Source organism: Sceloporus undulatus, chromosome 9 (genome assembly GCF_019175285.1).
Source record: "Sceloporus undulatus isolate JIND9_A2432 ecotype Alabama chromosome 9, SceUnd_v1.1, whole genome shotgun sequence".
NCBI lineage: Eukaryota > Metazoa > Chordata > Lepidosauria > Squamata > Phrynosomatidae > Sceloporus > Sceloporus undulatus.
Genome location: NC_056530.1, coordinates 11546065 through 11565693, shown reverse-complemented (window position 1 = coordinate 11565693; position 19629 = coordinate 11546065). Strand labels below are relative to the sequence as shown.

At 42.6% G+C, this 19629-nt stretch overlaps 1 protein-coding gene across 1 annotated transcript in view; it reads right to left on the bottom strand.

Annotated features, from left to right (window-relative positions):
- CSMD2 (CUB and Sushi multiple domains 2) overlaps positions 1-19629 on the bottom strand; it is a 456222-nt gene that overhangs the window by 304733 nt on the left and 131860 nt on the right. The window contains exon 4 of the mRNA XM_042440873.1: positions 10346-10540. Coding sequence (XP_042296807.1) covers positions 10346-10540 — 195 coding nt within the window. The remainder of the gene's footprint in view (positions 1-10345; positions 10541-19629) is intronic.

Here is a 19629-nt window from a genome sequence, read left to right as displayed (position 1 = left end):
CTATTAGAATTGTTGTTGCAATGGGTACTTGCTGATCCAGTCTTCAGTCCGTTTGTGCAAACTGACTCGCAAAGGCAGAGCTGTGAAAAAAGGTACCTGTTTGGACTACAGTGGTCAGTACTCTTCGGCAGGAAAGGCTAAAGATAGGATGGAGCTACAGCACTTAATGCGGTGTCAAAATGCATTACTTCTACATGGTGCAATTAATGGCATCCTTTTGGGACGCCAGACAAATGTGGAAGAAGTATTGTTGGTTTGCTTTTTAATCGCTATCTTTCATGCTCACACATATACAGTCGCCCCTCCAAGTCCACAGATTTGAAATCTGCGGACTTGAAAATCCAGGGAGAGGTGACCACCATTGACCTTAATGGGGCACGTGCCTATGGCAATTGCCTCACATGAATGCACCCCATTGAAGCCTATGGGTTTGAATATGTGCGAGTTTTGGAACTTGCAGGGGTGTGTGTCTGGAACAGATCCCCCATGAGTTCCAAAGGGTGAGTGTATATTCTCCTTTGTTAGACCTTTAGCTATGCAGTGACAAACTGTGGTTGATACTTAATGGATTGTGCATAATGACACCACCAAGGATCTTCCTTTGGTCTCATGATTTGCAATCCTTGGCCGTATGTCTCTGAATATTCAAGCTAATGGGGAGCAAAAGTAGACGGCGCTGTTGCTTTCATGTCTGTCTTGTGGGCTTCCCACTGGCAACTTGTTGGCCACCATAGAAGCCGAACAATGGCCTGGATAGGCCTTTGGTTTCATCCCTCAAGGTTGTTCTTTTGCTCTTGTGAGAGATATGCTGCTTTGTTTGCTGAAACACTTTAGATGCTCCCATCCTGCCATTTTTGATTCGGTCGATCCGAGCACGTTGCAAAAACAGATTAGATAAGCAGCTTAAGATAGTCTTTGGCAATTTAATTTCTCTCAAAGATCCCGACTTTGCATCAGCAATGGTCTCAACAAAGCGACAACAGGCACGTTTCAGGAAGCTGACCTCCAACTGCCAGAGCTAATGAAAATAAGCGATTATTTTCTCAGTTCTGCTCAGAACCATGTGCAGCCCAGGCTTGAAAAGTTGGATTTAATACTCCCTGAGAGGGCTTAAGTTCCTGAGAGGATGCTGAGAGACTAACTGCTGTTCTCAAGCAAGCTAACAGTGACATTAATATTTTTATGTATGCAGCCATTTAAATAATTTGTACGCCGCCCTTAATCAAAGGATTACATGGTGGTTTGTAGAGCATTAAAACAATAAATGGGGGTATGCTAGGGAGGGTAAACCCACATATGCCACCTTGAGTTCCTAGGAGGAGGATATATTATAAATACAATAAATACAATAATTAATAAAATATAATAGACAAAATGTAATAGGAACGCTTGAGTTACTATCCCGAGACCTGGGAACCCAACTTCCATGTTCTACAAAGACCCCAATGACTTTTCATGGCTGCACTTATCTTACTAAATGCTTTGTTCACATGCTACTATTGCTACCATCATACCCACACTTTCTTAGGAGTAAGCCCCCATGAGTGCAGAGAGACAGATTTTCTTGAAGCCATGCCTAGGCTTGTGCTGCAAGTTACAAGGGATGAGGAAAATCAGGAATTGTTACATGGAAAGGCATGATGGAGTGCCACAGTCAACCTATTGACTTGTCTTGCCCTCTTAGCAACCGATTGTTTATTGGGATACCCATTCTTCTTTTATTTAACATCTCTGCCCCTAATCCATCAGCACAGTTTTACTCTTAAGACAGTAATTACTGAACTTTCAACTTTAAGAGAAGCTTTTCCGCCCAACACTCAGCAAGGATGCCATCTCTGTCTGGCACAGAAGAAGGTTTTAAAACAGATTGGAGTGGGCCTTCTGTGGCTTGTGGGTTGCCTCTCCTAACACTAACATCACCACAGTTTTATCTGTCTGTCCACCCGTCCGTCCATCCATCCATCCATCCATCCATCCATCCATCCATCCTTAATATGACATGCTTGGTAAAGTGAAAAGCAGTAGAAAAATCCCAAGATCACATTATACATGGACTGATTCCATCCAGTAACCCATCATGCGGCACTTGCAAGACCTGAACAAAGCTGTTGGTGTTCATGGTGGTCTCTTATTCCTAGGGTCATCATAGGTTGAGGCCAACCTGACAGCATATAACAGCAACCAAAATCTACCTATGTAACTATGTTGCCGGGGGGAAAAGGAGAACTGTTGCTCCCAGAAGCCTCCAGGAATCTAGATATTCATTTAGAATTGCAATTGGATGTGAAATTTAGAACTTCCTTTAGGATCTGAACTTAGGTAATACAGTGGACCTTTGGTGTTTGGTTCCAGGATCCTCCGCGGTTACCAAAATCCATAGATGTTCAAGTTCCATTAAAGACAATGGCATAGTAAAATGGTGTCCCTTATATAAAATGGCAAAATCAAGGTTTGCTTTTGGGAATTTATGTATTTTTTTAAAATATCTTTTCAAGTCATGGATGGTTGAATCTGTGGATAAAGAATCTGTGGTTACAGAGGGCTGGCTGTCCAGGACCGGTAATGAAGCTTCATTAACATCCATACATTAACCAAGCTGACATCCTAAAATATACCAATCACCCCCTGAATTGGGTCTTAAGAAACAGTGGTCCTCAGGTACTGTTGAATGCCAATTCCCATCAGCCCATCCCAGCATAACCAATGGAGAGCTGTCATAACTCAGGTAGATCAGCAACAACTGGAATGTCAAAGGTCCCCCCCTCAAAAAAAAATGATGTTTCCTGTATAAAAATATCATTTGCAACACTTGTGCAGAATATGTCTTAAAGTGTGAATAGTCTTCAAATACTGTTTTTGAATGCTTTCTTACCGAGAGAAGAAAATTGCTAAAATTACTTGTTGCTTCCTTCAAGAAGAAAATTAGCACCCCAAAGTCATTTCTGCAAGGATAATTTGCTGTCACACAGGATGACAAAGTGTAGAGTGAAATGCTTTTTGGAGCACTGAGTTGGCATAGCTATACTGGCAGCAGTTATGGCACTGGCAGAGGGAAAAGGCTATGGGTGCTGTGACTATGAAGGAAGTCAGGGATTGATGAAATTGGCTGATAGAGCCAGGAGACTATGGCCAGAATTGGGGACATATACACATGTAAGTCTTGCTATGCATGCGGGGCCAAAAAGTCACCATTGCACAACAGATATGTCATGATGATAGTGGCAGAAGCAGAGTTGCAGAGACAGCACATTCATCTGAACCTTGTCTTAGCAAATTGCACATTGCTCATTGTGGTTGTGCATTGTATACTTAGAACTAAGGTTGTACATCATGTACAGTTGGCCCTCCATATCCACAGATTTTTTTTTAATCCATGGATTCAACCACCAATGGCTTGAAAATTGTGTAAATTCCAAAAAGCAAATCTTGATTTTGTCATTTTATATAAGGGGCACCATTTTACGACCTCACTGTATATAATGGGACTTGAGTATCCACAGATTTTGGTATCCACTTGGGCTCCAGGAACCAAACCCCAATGGATACCAAGGGTCCATTGTACTGTATATCCTGTAATGGCACCTAGTCATTGATGTGTATGGTGCAATACTGCTATTTTCCATGGGAGTTGTGTAGCACTCACTGGCATATCTCCATGCACAAATATTTACAGTACATGACTGTGGATTTAACCCTTTGTTTTCCTTTCCACACCAATGCCTTGAAAATGTGAACCCACTGGTATAGCTCATGCACAAAATGCCAGCTGTTGACCTTTCCGGTTTCCCAGTGAATGCAAGCCATCATTTCTTCCACTGGTTTCCAGGCTAAGTGAGGAAACTCAGCATAATGCTGGAGTGGAGGACACATCTGAGCGACAGAGCAGAACTTATTGGAACAGGAAAAAGCGAGAGAAGAACGTAGTCGATGTGGGAAACAATCAATTTCTTTAGGAGACATACAAATCCAGAACTGGCTGTGCAAGGATATGATACTAATTTCCAGAATAGGGTGACTATTCTCCAGGGCAATTCTTCCTCTAATGTGCTGCAGGTGGCGGTGCATAATGGAGAATCCCTGCTGTCACCAAAAGTGAGTGTTCTTAGCTGCCAAATAAAAGGCTAATGCTCACAAAGATGTGGATACAAACAGTGAGAAGAAAAGTCAAAGAAACCCAAGTCCCTCTTTTCTTTAACCTTTGCAAATCACCCCGTCACAAGAGGGAAAAGCAAACACAACAGCTTCTACTGTTGAAGAAAGCAAACTCAAACAGTTGTTTTCCCCCCAGCTGGCATGCTCCAGATGTTTCAGACTACAGAACCCACTGTCCCCAAGCGGCACAGCCATCTGGAAGATATCAGCATTGAGGTGGCTACTCTAGAAGAGTTGAATCCATGCCACTTTCACAGTTAATAGCTATAGATTAACCCAGTGCATCTTTTAATCTACTAATCCAGGTTGATTTTTTTTCCTGCATAGAACAAAATGGTAGGCAGATGTGAGAGGGGCTTCCTAAGAAGAAGAAGAAGAAAAACCCTGTGAAATTCTTGGGGAAGATAATGGTTTAAATCCAAATATTAGTTCCAGCTAGAGTAAGCCGATTAAATCAATGGAATTTATGAAAGTAGTATGGATTTATTATTTGATGCTTGATTCGACTGAGTCACCTCTCATTGGAACTAACAATTGGATTTAGGCCATAATAAATCTGGCAAGGACAGTAGTCTAATTTCTCTGGAAGAGATCCATACACCATTGAAGTTGTCGCTGGATTCAGAATGGTTTGGGTACCTCTGAGGGTACCTCTATGTAGAAATAATGCAGTTTGATACTGTTTTAACTGCCACGGCTCCATCCTACAGAATCTTGGCATTTGCAGTTTTGTGAACACTGTTTGGAAGAGAAAGCTAAAGGCCTTGTAAAACTGCACAATCCAAGATTGAATAGAATGGCGCTACAGTACCTAAAGTGGCATCAAACTGCATTATTTCTACAGTGTAGATGCACTCTTAGTTAGGCCTGGAGGAGATCTGAGGAGTTTTGAAGGAAGACTGAATCCATTTGAAGAAGGTAGGAAAATATCTCCAGGAGCCCCAACAAGAAACAATTCAAGAAGCAATAAAATTGGGGTGAAGTTTGGTGATAAATCAATAAAAGCAGTTGTAAACAAATATCCAAGGAGACCTTAGAAGAAGAAGATGATGATGATGATGATGATGATGATGATGATCATGGATTGATTTGTTGCTGCAGTGGTAAACAATCAATGTCTACCAAACGTGACTATAGGAAAGGTATTTAGTAGTTGCTGCATTATCAGCCTGCTTTCTGAAGGTGGAGGGACCTAGGAGAGGACCCCATAAACAGATCTCCAATTGAAAACATGGGAGGATGAAGTCACATTCAGTAGCCAAGGATTTAGGACCTTAAGGTCTGAATCTCAACATCTTGAATTCAATTTGGTTTGCCCAGGTCTTTTAGGGGCCGCACCCAATATTCCTTCTTTCTTATACCACTATTATTCAGGGTAGGTGAAAGACTGATCCTGCACTCATGTTATGAACTGTAATGTAAGAATTTATTCCGCAAAGCTACATACAAAAGAATGGTAGCTTTTAGAGACTTCCTAGTACACTCTGTATCGCTGTCAAACCTGCCATTCTTGATGAGTGGAATTTCAAAGTGAAACTCTAGTCTGAAACTGAAACTGTGAATTAGAAATAATCAGACGCTTTGATTCTGTCTATTTAGCCTTGAAACGAAACAATGGTTTTTTATTCCATAAGACAAATATTCTGGTTTTGCAATAACAAGAGAAGCAGTACTTGAGAAATCCAGCCTTTCTGGGTTTTGATAGATCTTCTACCTCTCCAGATTGGGAAAAATGTAGTTATCTTCTGCAGTTTGGAGCTGTCCTAAAGTTGCAACTCTGCTTTCAGCACTTTAAATGGCATGGGTTTTGAAATGTTTATTTTGAGATAAGTGGGAAGTCATGGATTTACAGGTGAGTAGATGTGAAAGTGGCAAAGGTGGGAAATAGATATACAGTCCTATCCTAGGCATTTCTACTCAGATGTAGTTTTTTTGGGGGGAGGGGGTCATTATTTTTTCTGTACCCATGTAAATGTGGAATGGCTTGCACGCCGATTCATATATCATTGGTGTCAGGAAGGCTTACCGCAACTGGTTTGTTGTTGTTGTTGTCTGCCTTCAAGTCATTTCCAACTTATGGAGACCCTACGTGCATGGGGTTTGCTTGATAAGTTTCTTCAGAGGAGGTTTGCAATTGCCAATGCCATTGCCATTGCCAGCCTCTGAGGCTGAGAGTGTGTGACTTGTCCAAGGTCAGCAAAGTCACCCAATCCACAGCCGATCGAGGATTTGAACTTTGATCTCCAGAGTCATAGTCCAATGCTTAAACCATTACACTATATGTGTATGTGTATGTGTGTCTGTATATGTATATGTGTGTGTATACACACACACACACATTGTATATATCTTGTTAGCTGTTAAACAAGGCATGTGGGCCTCTGAGAGCACTGTTAGTCAGAGGCTTGATAGTCATCTGTTGGGGATATTGCATTTTCATCCTGGATTGCAGATTGTGCATTGGGCTGAGGGCTCAACTAGATGGCCTCCATGGTTCCTTCCAACCCTGCAGTTCTACGTATGAGACTCACTGCAGAAAAAAGAAGGGGGGAAAAATCTTTCCATCCACCAGAAAGATGCAAGCCAATCCAACACAGCAGCACAAAAAGGTATCTACAGTGCATGCATAATTCAAGATCAAGCTGCACTGGGGGGATGATTAATGACTCTCCAGGTTTCAAGGGCTCAGGATATGCTGGGTCAAGAGGCACCTACCTCCAAAGTTCCAGCACCATCACACTGTGAAGAAGCGATTAAATAGAAAACTGCCTTATACCAGGTTAGACTATTTCCCCGTCTATCCAAACACTGTCCACCTGGGATTGCAGAAAGTCTCCAAAAGTTGAGAGAGAGCAATTTCACACCATCTATTACCTGAACCTTTTAAAGTGGAGACACCAGGAATTGAACTGGCACCTGCTGCAGACAGGAGGATCACTTATAGTCAAGTAGAATGAACCTCAACTACGCTGCCGCTACTTGCAATGGTGCATTTATTTATTTAAAACATTGATGTCCTACCCTAAACCAAAGCCCAAGGGCCATCTAATGCCATCCCTTTCTGGGTAAGAATACACAACTCAAGCACCCCTGAAATACACCCAGAGTGTACAGGGGAATATTAAAACACAAACCCACAACCCAAAATCTTGACCACCAAAATCTATGGCTGGAATTCCATCAATTATTTTAAGCTAGAGTAGATCCATCAATTGTTGAAAGGTGAGTAAACACATAGATAAATCCCATTCAATCACTGGGTCGGCTCTGGTTATAACTAGCATCTAGCGTTTTGAATAGGATCAAGTTTTAATTCAGTGCTGATATGGGAATGGGAGACAATTCAGACCACAGTGCTATGGGATTAGAAAGTAGCCTTGACTCAGTTCTACATGCAACATTGGTTTTGCTAGTCTAGCTTCCTCTCTCTACTCTTGCAAAGGGGAAAAAAGGAATTAAAATAAAACAAAAACTCGATCCAGCGCTGAGCACCAAGATGAAATGATTATTTCCTACAGCCAAGTTGAAAAATAAGGTTGCTTGGTGGAAGCACCAACTCAGCATGAAGTTCCGCTAAGGAGTCAAGATGGATGAGGCTAACTTAAGAGATGAAAAATGAAGGAGGTGGAACAGTTGGTGCCTCTCCGCTACCAATCCAGCTACATCAGCTCTGCGCCTTATATTCAGGACAGTGGTAAGAAGGAGGCAGGAGCAGATAAGCACAAGATAAAAACCCAGCCAGCCACATACTTCATAGCTATGTGACTCTGCAGAAGGAAACCCCCAAGAATTATACATCACCAGCCAAGCATCTTTGCTTAATTTAAATGCAAGATCTATGCATCATTGTATGATTGCTAATCGATTTCATGAACCAAGAGCCAATAAAAGGAATCAATACGAGATACTTGACTGAAGGATGCTGAGGACCGACAGTGGGTGGGGATATGGAGAGGGATGAAATGTCTCTGATGGTTGTAGATATTGGGTAAAACAAGTTCTATGCTTCAATACATTTAATGTCTGGCTACTCCTGTGGGGGAGAGGGAAGGCTGCGGTGACAAAGAAGCTTTTCTATAGATGCTTAAAGGAAATGGAAAAAGACTGTATAGCATCTTAAGCAGGCTGCAGCCAAGCCTTGTTGTCTGTTGTAACTCTTTAGAGGTATAGAGAAAAAAAAATGTGCTAAATCATGGACATGAAAAACTCTCACTCTCCATTTTATTCCATGTCTTTGAAGGCCAACTGCGTTCTAGTCTCAGCGTTTGTTTGTATTGGCTTGACATTCATGTTCGTTTTTGTACACTTTGATCAGAAACCTGTTGGTGAATTATGCATGTGTAACTCTGGGTTAAAAAGGGCTGAAATACCTTAAAGGCACCAGATCCTGTCTGATCTTGGAAGCTAAGCAGGGCCAACCCTTGTTATTACTTGGATGGGAGACTGCCAAGGAATACCAGGTGCTATAGACTTATTGCAGTCCCATGAATTTCACAGAGCTTTCTTAGACAAGGAATACTTAAGAGGTGGTATTTCAGAGGAAGGAATTGGCAAAACCATCTGAAAATATTACAGTGTGCCCATGCCATACATGGGCGCAACATACATATCCGTGCCGGAAAAAGTCTTGGCGTGCCCCGAAAGAAGTGATGGGGTGCGCGTCTGAGGCATGTGCGCTGCACCACGCCACAGGCATGAGCCCCATTATCTCTAATGGGGTTCCAGCATACACGTTATTTCCCTTATGGGGTCCGGAATGTATTTGCCTAAGAAAGTTCCATGAAATTCATGGATTGCCATAAACTGATAGGTGTCTTGAAGGCACATACACACAGCTCTGGGTTAGATACAGGTGCATTCTCTTTTGGATGAGATGCATCTAGCTTCTTGCGCCTCACCAAAGACTTTCCCCTAGATATCTGCCAAGGCCGGAGAGGTTACTTTTGCTGTGATGCACTGGCAAAAAGGAAGGAGTGGGGAAGTTACTTAGAGGATGAACAAGTGGCAGGTCTTGGCTGTGAGGGGAAAGGAAATGCGGTTGTGCTCCATGTTGTAAGATCACCTCGTTTCCTTTCCCCTTGCAGCTCAGGCCAGCCATTTATTCCTCCTCTTAGTTTCCTACCCAGGCTAGGTATTTGCCAGAGGAGGGCACAGAACTGCACAGGCACTGTAGCAATGTACATACATTTTCATTGATCTTCCCATATTCCAAAGCACCTGACGTGCATTTTTTCAACTGCATATATTTTTACCTCTTCCAGTTTCCAAATTGCATACTTGCTTGTGTGAAATTTCTGCTGCTGAAAGGTGTCGCAGATCTTGTGAATTTCTAAGGCACAATGTGCTTTGTTTACCAACTTGTCTCAGGAGGTGTGGAATGAGTACTTAAAAAGAACCCCAAACCTGTGCCAAACACGGTATCCCAATTCTCAAACAAACAAACAAACAAACCGCATAGCTTTTATTCAAAAAGCACAACTCTAACTATCCCTTATGGCTGGTAATACATATTTGAAAATCGGTTCCCAGTGACTGCTGACATTACAAAAGTGAATCGGGAAAATGAATCGCATTTCTAATTGCTTGAGGCAAGGCTCGACTCCCTCTCCCTAGAATTGACAAAAAAGAGGATAAATTATGCTGAATAATTGCTCCGTCAGAGAAAGATAGTGTCTCAAGGGTTATTAAGCCTCACGAGAATCTGGGGAACTTACCTCCGGCATGAGATCGAAGGTTCTCCCAGACCAGTCTTGAGAAGTGTGTGTTTTCACAATATGGCTTTTGGGGATTTGCTGGGGTACATCATTTATGTCACCTCTGTACCTACTTGCTATATTCCTTTGTATGGCTGTGGTAGTGATTTCTTGGATCTGCACTAAGGATCTTGCAAAGGGTTGATTGCATTTGTTTTTGCATAAAATGCGTTTCTTGCATAGGAAAATATATTTCTTCTATTCTTCTAAGTAAAATAACCAACCAGAACACAGTGAGGTTTTTGAACACCGGAGACAGGGAGCATACTGTTCAGAAATGGTCCTTTTCTCCTTCAATAATTATTTGACCTTGCAGGTGAAGCCAACATAGTTTGGGATTTACATCTCTAGTTTGCATTGCACCTTCTGCCAAGCAAGGGTGACCTGAGGCAGGGTTTACAGCCCTGGCCCAAGAATAAAAGAAAAGGAAGGAGACCTACCTCGACAGAAGGGCAGAGGGAAGTCCCAGGAGGCTGTGTTTTCAGAGCTCGCATGGCAAGTGAGCAGCGCATGTCCTTCCAGAAAGAAGCCTGGGTTGCAGCTGTAGCGCACTTTGTCCCCAATGCTGAAGGTGGTCCCCTGCTGGATCCCATTTTGGAGCTTTCCTGGATTTCCACAAGTGTGGCTTGGTAGAACTGTTCAGGAAAAGAGGGGCAGGGGAAAACAAAACAAAACCTTTTATTAGTCTAGAGCACTGAATCACAAAGCAGTCAGTATACAGCTTGGGTCCAGGATATTTGAAGGACCCTATCTCCCTTTTATGAGTCTTTTAAAGCTCTAAGATCTTCAGAAAAGAGAAGCACTAAGACCTTCTCTCTGCCCCCATCACCTTCTCGGCTCATTTGGTAGAACAAGAGAGACTGGGCCTTCTCAGTGGCTGCTCCCAGACATTCCTAGTTGTAGTTTGTTGTGGCACCAGAGCTCTCTGACAAAGAAAGCTCACAAAACTACAGATCCCAGAATTCCATAGCATCGAGCCACGACAGTTAAAGCGGGGCCATACTCATTATTTCTGCAGCATGGATGCAACCTTAGAGGACCAGAAGAATCTGATGTCAATTGTGGTTTTGCACTATGCAAATTATTATTATTATTATAGCTTATTTATATAGCACTGTAAATGTACACAGCAAAAAAAAGGGGCCTTCTTCTTTCGCTGTCCTGGAATTGTTTCATTGCAGGAAAGTCAATATATATATATATGTGTGTGTGTGTGTGTGTGTGTGTGTGTGTGTGTGTGTATTTAAAATAAACAATACACCATTGTTTTGCTTAATTACTTTGTGGACACGGGAAACTTTGGTTGCAATGGCATTCAAACCAGCAAACCATGGTTTGCATATATCAACCTTTCCTCCCTAAGGAACAATATGTTCATTACAGTGGCCACAAATGATCCCACGATAAATGCATTTAGCTTCAGCAACGTCTAAAAGCCTTTTGAGAAAAGTGACTGGGGTTGGCTGATTTACTCTCTCTTCCTCCTGATGCTTATGTCCATGTTGTTAACTGTTATCAGTTCATATGTTCTTAAAAGGTATACCATTACAGTTTATATCGCTTGGATCATTTTACAAAGTTTCATGTTCCACTTTAGCAACATAAAACACAGTGGCCTGAGTCCAATTGCTACCTCCGAAATCCACTGAATCAAAGAGATTTGTGTAACAGCTGTTTTAATATTCAGCAGCAACCGATTCAATAGGTGTAGTTTGGGAGCAACAATCAGGTTGAGGTCAGAGTCTGAATTTTAAGATCAATGAACTTAAACTGAATTTTCCAACAGGTTTTCTTCGCAGTCACATTTTGTTAGGATTTCTTTTAAATCTCATATATACACCATGGATTATCAAAATAGCAGAGCTATCCTAAGCATGATCAATGGATACTAGGAAGGGGATCAGGTAATGATCCATCAGCAACATGTAAATCTTCACAGGTTCCTCATTTACATCTGCTGAATATCCTATGGCTAAAAAATATACACCACCATTAAGGATGGGATTCTTCACTAAGGATCCATCTACGCTGTAGAAATAATACAGTTTGACACCACTTTAACTGTCATGGCTCCATCCTGAAGAATCCTGGGATTTGTCGTTTTGGGAAGCACCGGCCCTTTTTGGAAGAGAAGGCTAAAGCCCTTGTAAAACTGCAAATCCTACTCTTCCACAGGATGGTGCTACAACACTTAAAGTGGTCTCAACCTGCATTATTGTTATAGTATAGATCCTCTCCAGTTCTTCCATAAGGAGGGGCACCATGCATGATCAGAAGCCGGCGGAAGATTAATGCCAACCAAACGCTTTATTTTCTGCACTGACACTTCCAAACCCAATTTAATTATATCGCCAATATCATTCTGGGAGGGAAAACACACACACAGCCGTGACAAAATTTGAACCCACTCCCAGCTGTTGAGCCTCCTCCCTTTGAAATTAATGACTGAAACTTCACTCCAAGCAAAAGAATCTATCGGTTTTCCTAAAGTCGCCATCTAACACTCGCTGCTCTTTATTTAATGAGCTGTTAAGACGCAGGTTGGGGCCATCAGCTTCTTACACATCATATTTGCAAAAACCAGACTCTCCTTTACAGATTCCGCCTCATTTGCCCCTGTTAGCAAACGTGACATCCATTCAGAGACAGCAGGCGCAGACTGTGGGCTTGGGTGCACAAGACAACATGGCAATGCCTGGCTTGGTGTAAACCTGTGACAACGGGGGCTAAACTGAACATTACTTGGTTGTCTTTTAAGAGGTAAAACAACAAAGAGGCACTTAAAGAATAAACAAGTTTGATTTCCAATATGCATTGGGCTATCACTGCTAACTAAAAGTCAGCATGACGTATGGTTTGAGTGTTGGACTATGACTCTGGAGACCAGGGTTTGGTTCCCAGCTTGGCCATGAAACTCACTAGGTGACCTCTGGCAAGTCACACTTTCTCAGCCTTAGTGGAAGGCAGTGGCAAACCTCCTCTGAACTAATCTGGTCAAGAAAACTTCATGGTAAATTTGCTGTAGGGTCACCATTAGTTGGAAACAACTTGAAGGCACACAACACACACACCCATCACAGCCAACTAGAGCTGGTGCAATAAAGAGAAGATGAAGGTAGAGGTGAAATTCTCTGTTAATTTCAATCTCAAAGGAAGCAATGAGTAAATTTAACTATGGGCCCATACAGACAGGCCAAAATAAAGCTGCTTCAGGTCACTTTGGAAGTATGCTGTTTAAATGATGCATGTATCCTAAGGGGCCAGAAGCTGTGCCAAAGCCATGCTCCGGTGCCGCTTCTGGCATCTAAAGATTCATGTGTCATTTAAACAGCATATCTCCAAAGTGACCCGAAACAGCTTTATTTTGGCCTGGCTGTATGGGCCCTATCTTTTATTCCTGCTGTAAGGAAGTCTTCCAGAACTGTGCTATGTTTGAAGACTCTTTGCAGTTCATGCTTTACTCTGTGCAAGGATGACAAGTGACCTTTTTTGCTCAAAAAGAAATGGAGATGATCAACAGCTTCATCTGGTGCATAAACTGGCACTTATGCACAAATGAGAGGTTGGTAGGAAGCCCAAGCAAGAGGTTCAAATCTACCAACCAAGGAAGGCGGAAAGGCCAAAGTGTCCCCACCGGTGTAGCATCCCCTGCCAATCCTAAAATGTCACACTACCAGCCAGTTACAAGACCAAAGACAACCCACAGTCCAAATATATTTTGATGCCTGTAAAGTAGTAGCAAATAGTACCCTATCCCCACCCAAGTCAAGCTGCACACTATTCAAAACCAACCCAGATACTTTGGCAGAGGAGATATGAAGTTCTTCAACCACCACTGTCTGTGTCTAGTGGTTAAAAACATAATGATTTGCAATATAGAAGTTGATAGGGGATGATGATATACTGATACTAGATAATAAGGCGGTATGATCGACTAAAAAATTAAGAGATGTAGAAACCATGGATCATGACATGTCATACAGTTGTATAAGAAATTTGTATTGATTAAGAATACCATGCGGCTGAGGGACCCACCCTGGACAGTGGGTTGTTTGGCACATATGCAAAGGAATGTGCCTGTTTGGGATTGTGTTCCAGGGGAACGAGAAGACAAGTGATGCTTGCGTTTCTCTCGTCCCTTCCTCATCTTCCCTCCCAATTGTACACGTTCATTGACAGAGAGCCTTTGGGCCAAGGAATGGTACACTTTCATGTTTTATAATACAGCGTAAATCACACCCCGGTCTCCTGGGACGCAGCAGCGTATAAATCTAAATACATAAAAATTCAACCACAAGCCTCCTCTGAACTAATAGCATTGCTTACATTTGCCTGATCATTAGACCCATCTCTTCTCCCTGTTCCAACAGCTACAAAAGATTAATACATCCCTATTATTTATTATATCAGATGCTATGCAGCGTAATAATCATATCGGTCTTTCATCCGAGCTATTTTTCACTTTTTCTATAGCCTTTGGAACTGTTTTTCTCCTCCCTAAATCACCATAAAATCCTTCTTCCTGAGTCCCCCCAATGATTTCCTCCCCCCCCCCTCATTATCAAGTAAAAGTCAATGATAGTTTTAGCAGTGCGTGTCAACTTGCAAATAAAACCTCTGTTCTTTTCAGCTCACAAATATAAATTTCTCTGACAGAGGTGTCAAATTAACAGATGTACGAAAGAAAAAGAAGAAAAACTCTGGGCATTGTTATGAGATCTGTTAAATGCGTGAAGATTTGCTAAACATATTAAAAAACAGGGCGCAACAGGGCATGTGTACAACTGTTTGCTCAGCAATGGCTCCATAAACACCTCCTTGCACTTCAATAATCATTTCTGCGTTTGGAGATGCAGCTGGGGAAGGCAGAGGTGACTGGATTCCACATTGAGCCTTTATAATCTGTGAATGGTGCATACCATTAATATCGATATCCTGCCAACTTCCCTCATGTGATTAGCAGAATGCATGCATCCTGATCAATCCTTCAAGATCCCTCATTATTATGGTACTTTCCCCTCTCTCCTATTGCCAGGGCCTGTTGCTTCTTCCCTATTGTGCCCACAATTCAAAAAGGATGTTGGCAAGCTGCAGCATGTCCAGAGGAGGGCAACCAAAATGGTGAAAGCTTTGGAAACCATAAAGCCGTCTAAGCAGTGACTTAGGGAGCTGGGTATGTTTAGCCTGGCGAAGAGATGGTTAAGAGGTGATATGGTAGCCATGCTTAAATATGTGAAGGGATGTCCGATTGAGGATGGAGCAAGTTTGTTTTCTGCTGCTCCAGAGAATAGGGCCTGTAGCAATGGATTCAAACTACAGGAAAAGCCAACTCTATGATTCCAACTCTTTGATTCTATTATTCTAGTTAATGTACCCTGCTCTTTCTTGCGACAAATGCTTCCCTAGCTGCCATTTTTGGAGTTACAGTTGAAGAAGTGGCAACACCAGCCTGTTTGCTTTTGTTGAACAACTTGATTGTGCATTCTAGGTAACTTTTCTGCAATGGCAGCTAGTGGCTCTTAGTGAGCAGGGCAGTGGATCCATACTGGGTTTCAGTTTCAGCTCTAAGGGCTTAACCTGCACAGCTAATCCAAGGCTTAACCAGAAAGGTAACAAAGAAGGAGTCATCTCGGAGCCCCAAAGTGTGAGAGCAACCACCAAGGCCTTCTCCTGCATTCCCACCAACCATGTCTGTAAGGTCGGGGGATCTCAAAGCTTGGCTCAAATGGGAAGATACAATTCTTCAGACAGACTGGGCCTGAGCTGTATAGGGCCTTATCAGTCATCACCATCACTTTGAATTGGGCCCAGAAACAGATGTGCATCCACTGTGTCCAGTTCTGGGCACCACAATTTAAAAAGGATGTGGAGAAACTGGAGCATGTCCAAAGGAGAATGACTAAAATGGTGAAGGGTCTGGAAACCATGTCCTATGAGGAACGACTTAGGGAGCTGGGGATGTTTAGCCTGGAGAAAAGAAGGTTAAGAGGTGATGTGATAGCCCTGTTTAAATATTTGAAGGGATTTCATATTGAGGAGGGAGCAAGCTTGTTTTCTGCTGCTCCAGAGACTAGGACTCGGAGCAATGGATGCAAGCTACAGGAAAAGAGATTCCACTTCAACATTAGGAATAACTTCCTGACAGTAAGGGCTGTTTGACAGTGGAACACATTCCCTCGGAGTGTAGTGGAGTCTCCTTCCTTAGAGGTCTTCAAACGGAGGCTGGATGGCCATCTGTCGGGGATGCTTTGATTTGGATTTCCTGCAGGGCAGGGGGTTGGACTGGATGGCTCTTGCGGTCTCTTCCAACTCTATGATTCTATTCTATTCTATTCTATTCTATTCTATTCTATTCTATGAAGCTGTTGCAACAAGGGAGTTGCGTGTTCCTTGTAATCAGCACCCATTCGCAATCTGGTTACAGTTCTTTGAACCAGTTTCCATCTTGTTGTCCTTAGGCTGCAAAATGTCTCAGGGCTGCCAACTTGGAAAGCAACTAAGCCTGACCAGCCTTAACAAGTGCTTCCTTCTACGGTGGAGACAAATATGCTTCTTGTCCGCTTTCTCATTCAGAGACATCTTGCTCTCACAGCACCTTTCCAACAAGTAATTTTCCGTGCAAGAAAACCTTATTAGCTATCCCAATTACATGTCTTTCCCCAGCTCCCCAGATCAATCTGTAGTCCTGTAAGGAGCAGCATTTAATATATATATCAGTACCTCAGCCTTGCCTGTTGCCCTGTTACCATGCCTGGAAGAAACACTGTATTAACCGAATTATCTGCTGCCCATGACAACTATATTTTAACTTCAGTATAGCTCTAACCTTGAAGTCTTATCAATGACAGAAGCATCTTTAGCGGTTAGAAAATGAAGTTTCCATACAACCTCTTCAGTGGCCAGTCAATTCACATTTTCTGAAAAGCCTCCCTCAAATTCCTCTATTGATGTATCTTCCCACGCTCCGTGGCACATATCAGATAAAACTAAATGCAACAATCCAATTAGTTTAAGAAAATAAAAATACCCACTGCAGTATACAATTACTGAAATATCATATAGGCTTAAGGTTGGATTTAGAATGGAAATAATCAACAACAGAAAAAGATTAATGACTGCTGTAGAAGGAAAGGAAAGGTGACTTGCTACTGAAGCTCCTCTTCAACTCCCTCATCCAAAATCGTAGTCCAATATCCACGACAAAATGTGAATCAACACAACTATAATCCTTGTTAGTACTTGGATGGAAGACCACCAAAGAATACCAGATGCTGCAGACTGTATTTCAAAAGAAGGCAATGGCAAACCACCTCTGAGTATCCCTTACCTATGAAAACCTTGTGAATCATGGTGTTACCATAAGTCAATAGCCAATTTGAAGGTGCACCCGAACACACACACAACGGAGAGAAAGACAGACACAGTCTGGCATTCTGTACAGCAATTATGGATTGATAACCTAGATTTATGAATCTATAACTGCTCCATATTCATTAATAGTACCTAGTCAAGATCATGGCACTATCGCCATCATTGTAAATGCCACCACTTTATAAGGCAGCAGCTGCACCAAGAGATGGAGGTCTGTTCAGCTGGTGATCAAGATGCAAGAGGATGATGTTTCTGCCTCTCTCCCACCAGCAAGTGAGGCTACAACAAGGAATTGTGACTGTTTTGCATTGTCACAGCCTCACTTGCTGGTGGGAAGAAGTTGAAACATCATCCTTCTGGACCCTGATAGACAACTAGACACATCTCTCTCTCTTTCAATGTGGCTGCTCCCTAGTAAAATAGGTTTGAAGAGCTAGGCAGAAGATGTTACGTTGTTGTTGTTGTTGTTGTTGGGTGGCTTCAAGTTATTTCTGACTTATGGAGAATCTGAGGCAAAGCTATCGTGTGGTTTTCTTGGCAAGATTTGTTCAGAGGGGGTTTGCCTTTGCATTTCTCTTGCCTAAGGTCTCCCAATGGGTTCTCAGGGCCAAGCAAGCCTTGTTCTCCAGAGGTGTAGTTCAGTGCTAAACCACTACACCATGCCAGCTCTCATTACTTAGCTACACATTCATAATTAAATAGGCAATGCAAACTATGGGTCTGATTGACAATCTTATTTTTGACTTGGGTTCAGTGCAAAGTTTGACTAAGCAGATCAGAGGGCAATAGCGGCCACTCAGGCAATTTTATAAGGGAGTTGTCCAGCGTTTTGTATCCCTGAATGTTTGGGTTGGAGGCAGAACTGCATCTATCACCATCCTACAACCATTGCAGAGCTATGGAAAACACTGTGCAAGGAAGTACAAGGTACGTCCTTGTGTTATGTCCAACAAAGTCTTCACAGTATTGTAAGCCCCAGTTATGGCAGCTTAAGTCACCAAGAGGACTCTAGTCTCCATCTGCATAGAAATTAAAGTATGGCATAAGGAAATGGACTTGGTACATCAGTCCATTGGTCCACAAACCACCATCAAAGCGAGGACATCTATTCCAAAGTACAAGTAGGGCATCTATCCTGTAATGCACAGCCTAAGCAAGAAGTTTTACAAGCAACAGTGTCATGGAAAATTCTGAAGTATAAGTGATAGTTTCCATAGCCATGCCTTTAAAGACAGTCCAAAAATGCATTGTGCTGTCTTGATTCATTATCAATTAACAAACAAGATCTAGAATACACACACACACACACACACACACACACACACACACACACACACATCCCCCCCTCCCACCAATGAACAATGAAGCTAATGGATTTTCAATGCTAATGGATCTTCATTCAGGGTGGCTTGTTCTTCAATGAGCAATGAAAACCCATTAGTTTCATTGCCCATTGAAGAACATGCCACCAGAAAATCATTTGCATAATCACAGGGACAGCACACTGATATATTTCAGTACTGGGGAAAAAATATCTCTGCTTGTGAGGATTTCAGCTCAGCTCAGAAGGTCCCTATCAAGAGTGGCAGAAGATGCCATCATCTCTATCTATCCAAAATCCTGAGACAGCCTGTGAGCTTTGGTTCCATTGCAACGTTGCTGACATTCAGCAGTGACTTATGCTTCATGCAGAACATGCACAGGGCATGTGCACCAAAAACAGGGATGGAAAGAATTCAAAGACATAGCTGTGTTAGTCTGGAAAAACAGCATTGAAAGGGTTCTTGCAGCACCATTGAGACCAACTGAAAGATGCAAGTTGACAGCATGAGCTTTCATCGGCTCGAGGCTGCTTCCTCAGATGCATTAGGGATGGATAGAAATATTGGGGCTGGACAGATTGGCAGAAAGGGGCAGTGAGATGCCCCCTCTTTCTGCTTCGGATGGAGACTGTGGCAACCAAATGCCATGGCCTCCAGGAGGCCTAAGAAGAACCCACTCCCTGGCAGGTTACTTTTAGGCCGCGCTCACATGCCATGACAACATCAGTGCAGGGTGCGTGGCACTGTTTGGGAGCTGCGCCACATGGACATCATCATGGCGCACACCATGATGGCGGCCAGAGTGTGAGGCAGGGTTGCTGAGCATGTAAATGTTCAGTCCCCGCACAACCCTACTTCGGGCCCATGCTAGCATAAAGCACCAGTCTGTACAGGCCCATTGTTGGACTCAATCGGTTTGATAGTAGTAGCACTTGCCCGCTTTGCAAGACTTGTTGAAGAAAATACACACCTGACCAAAAATTCTTTGCGAGGTTTACTGGGCATTTTGGAGAAACAGAATGTGCATACCA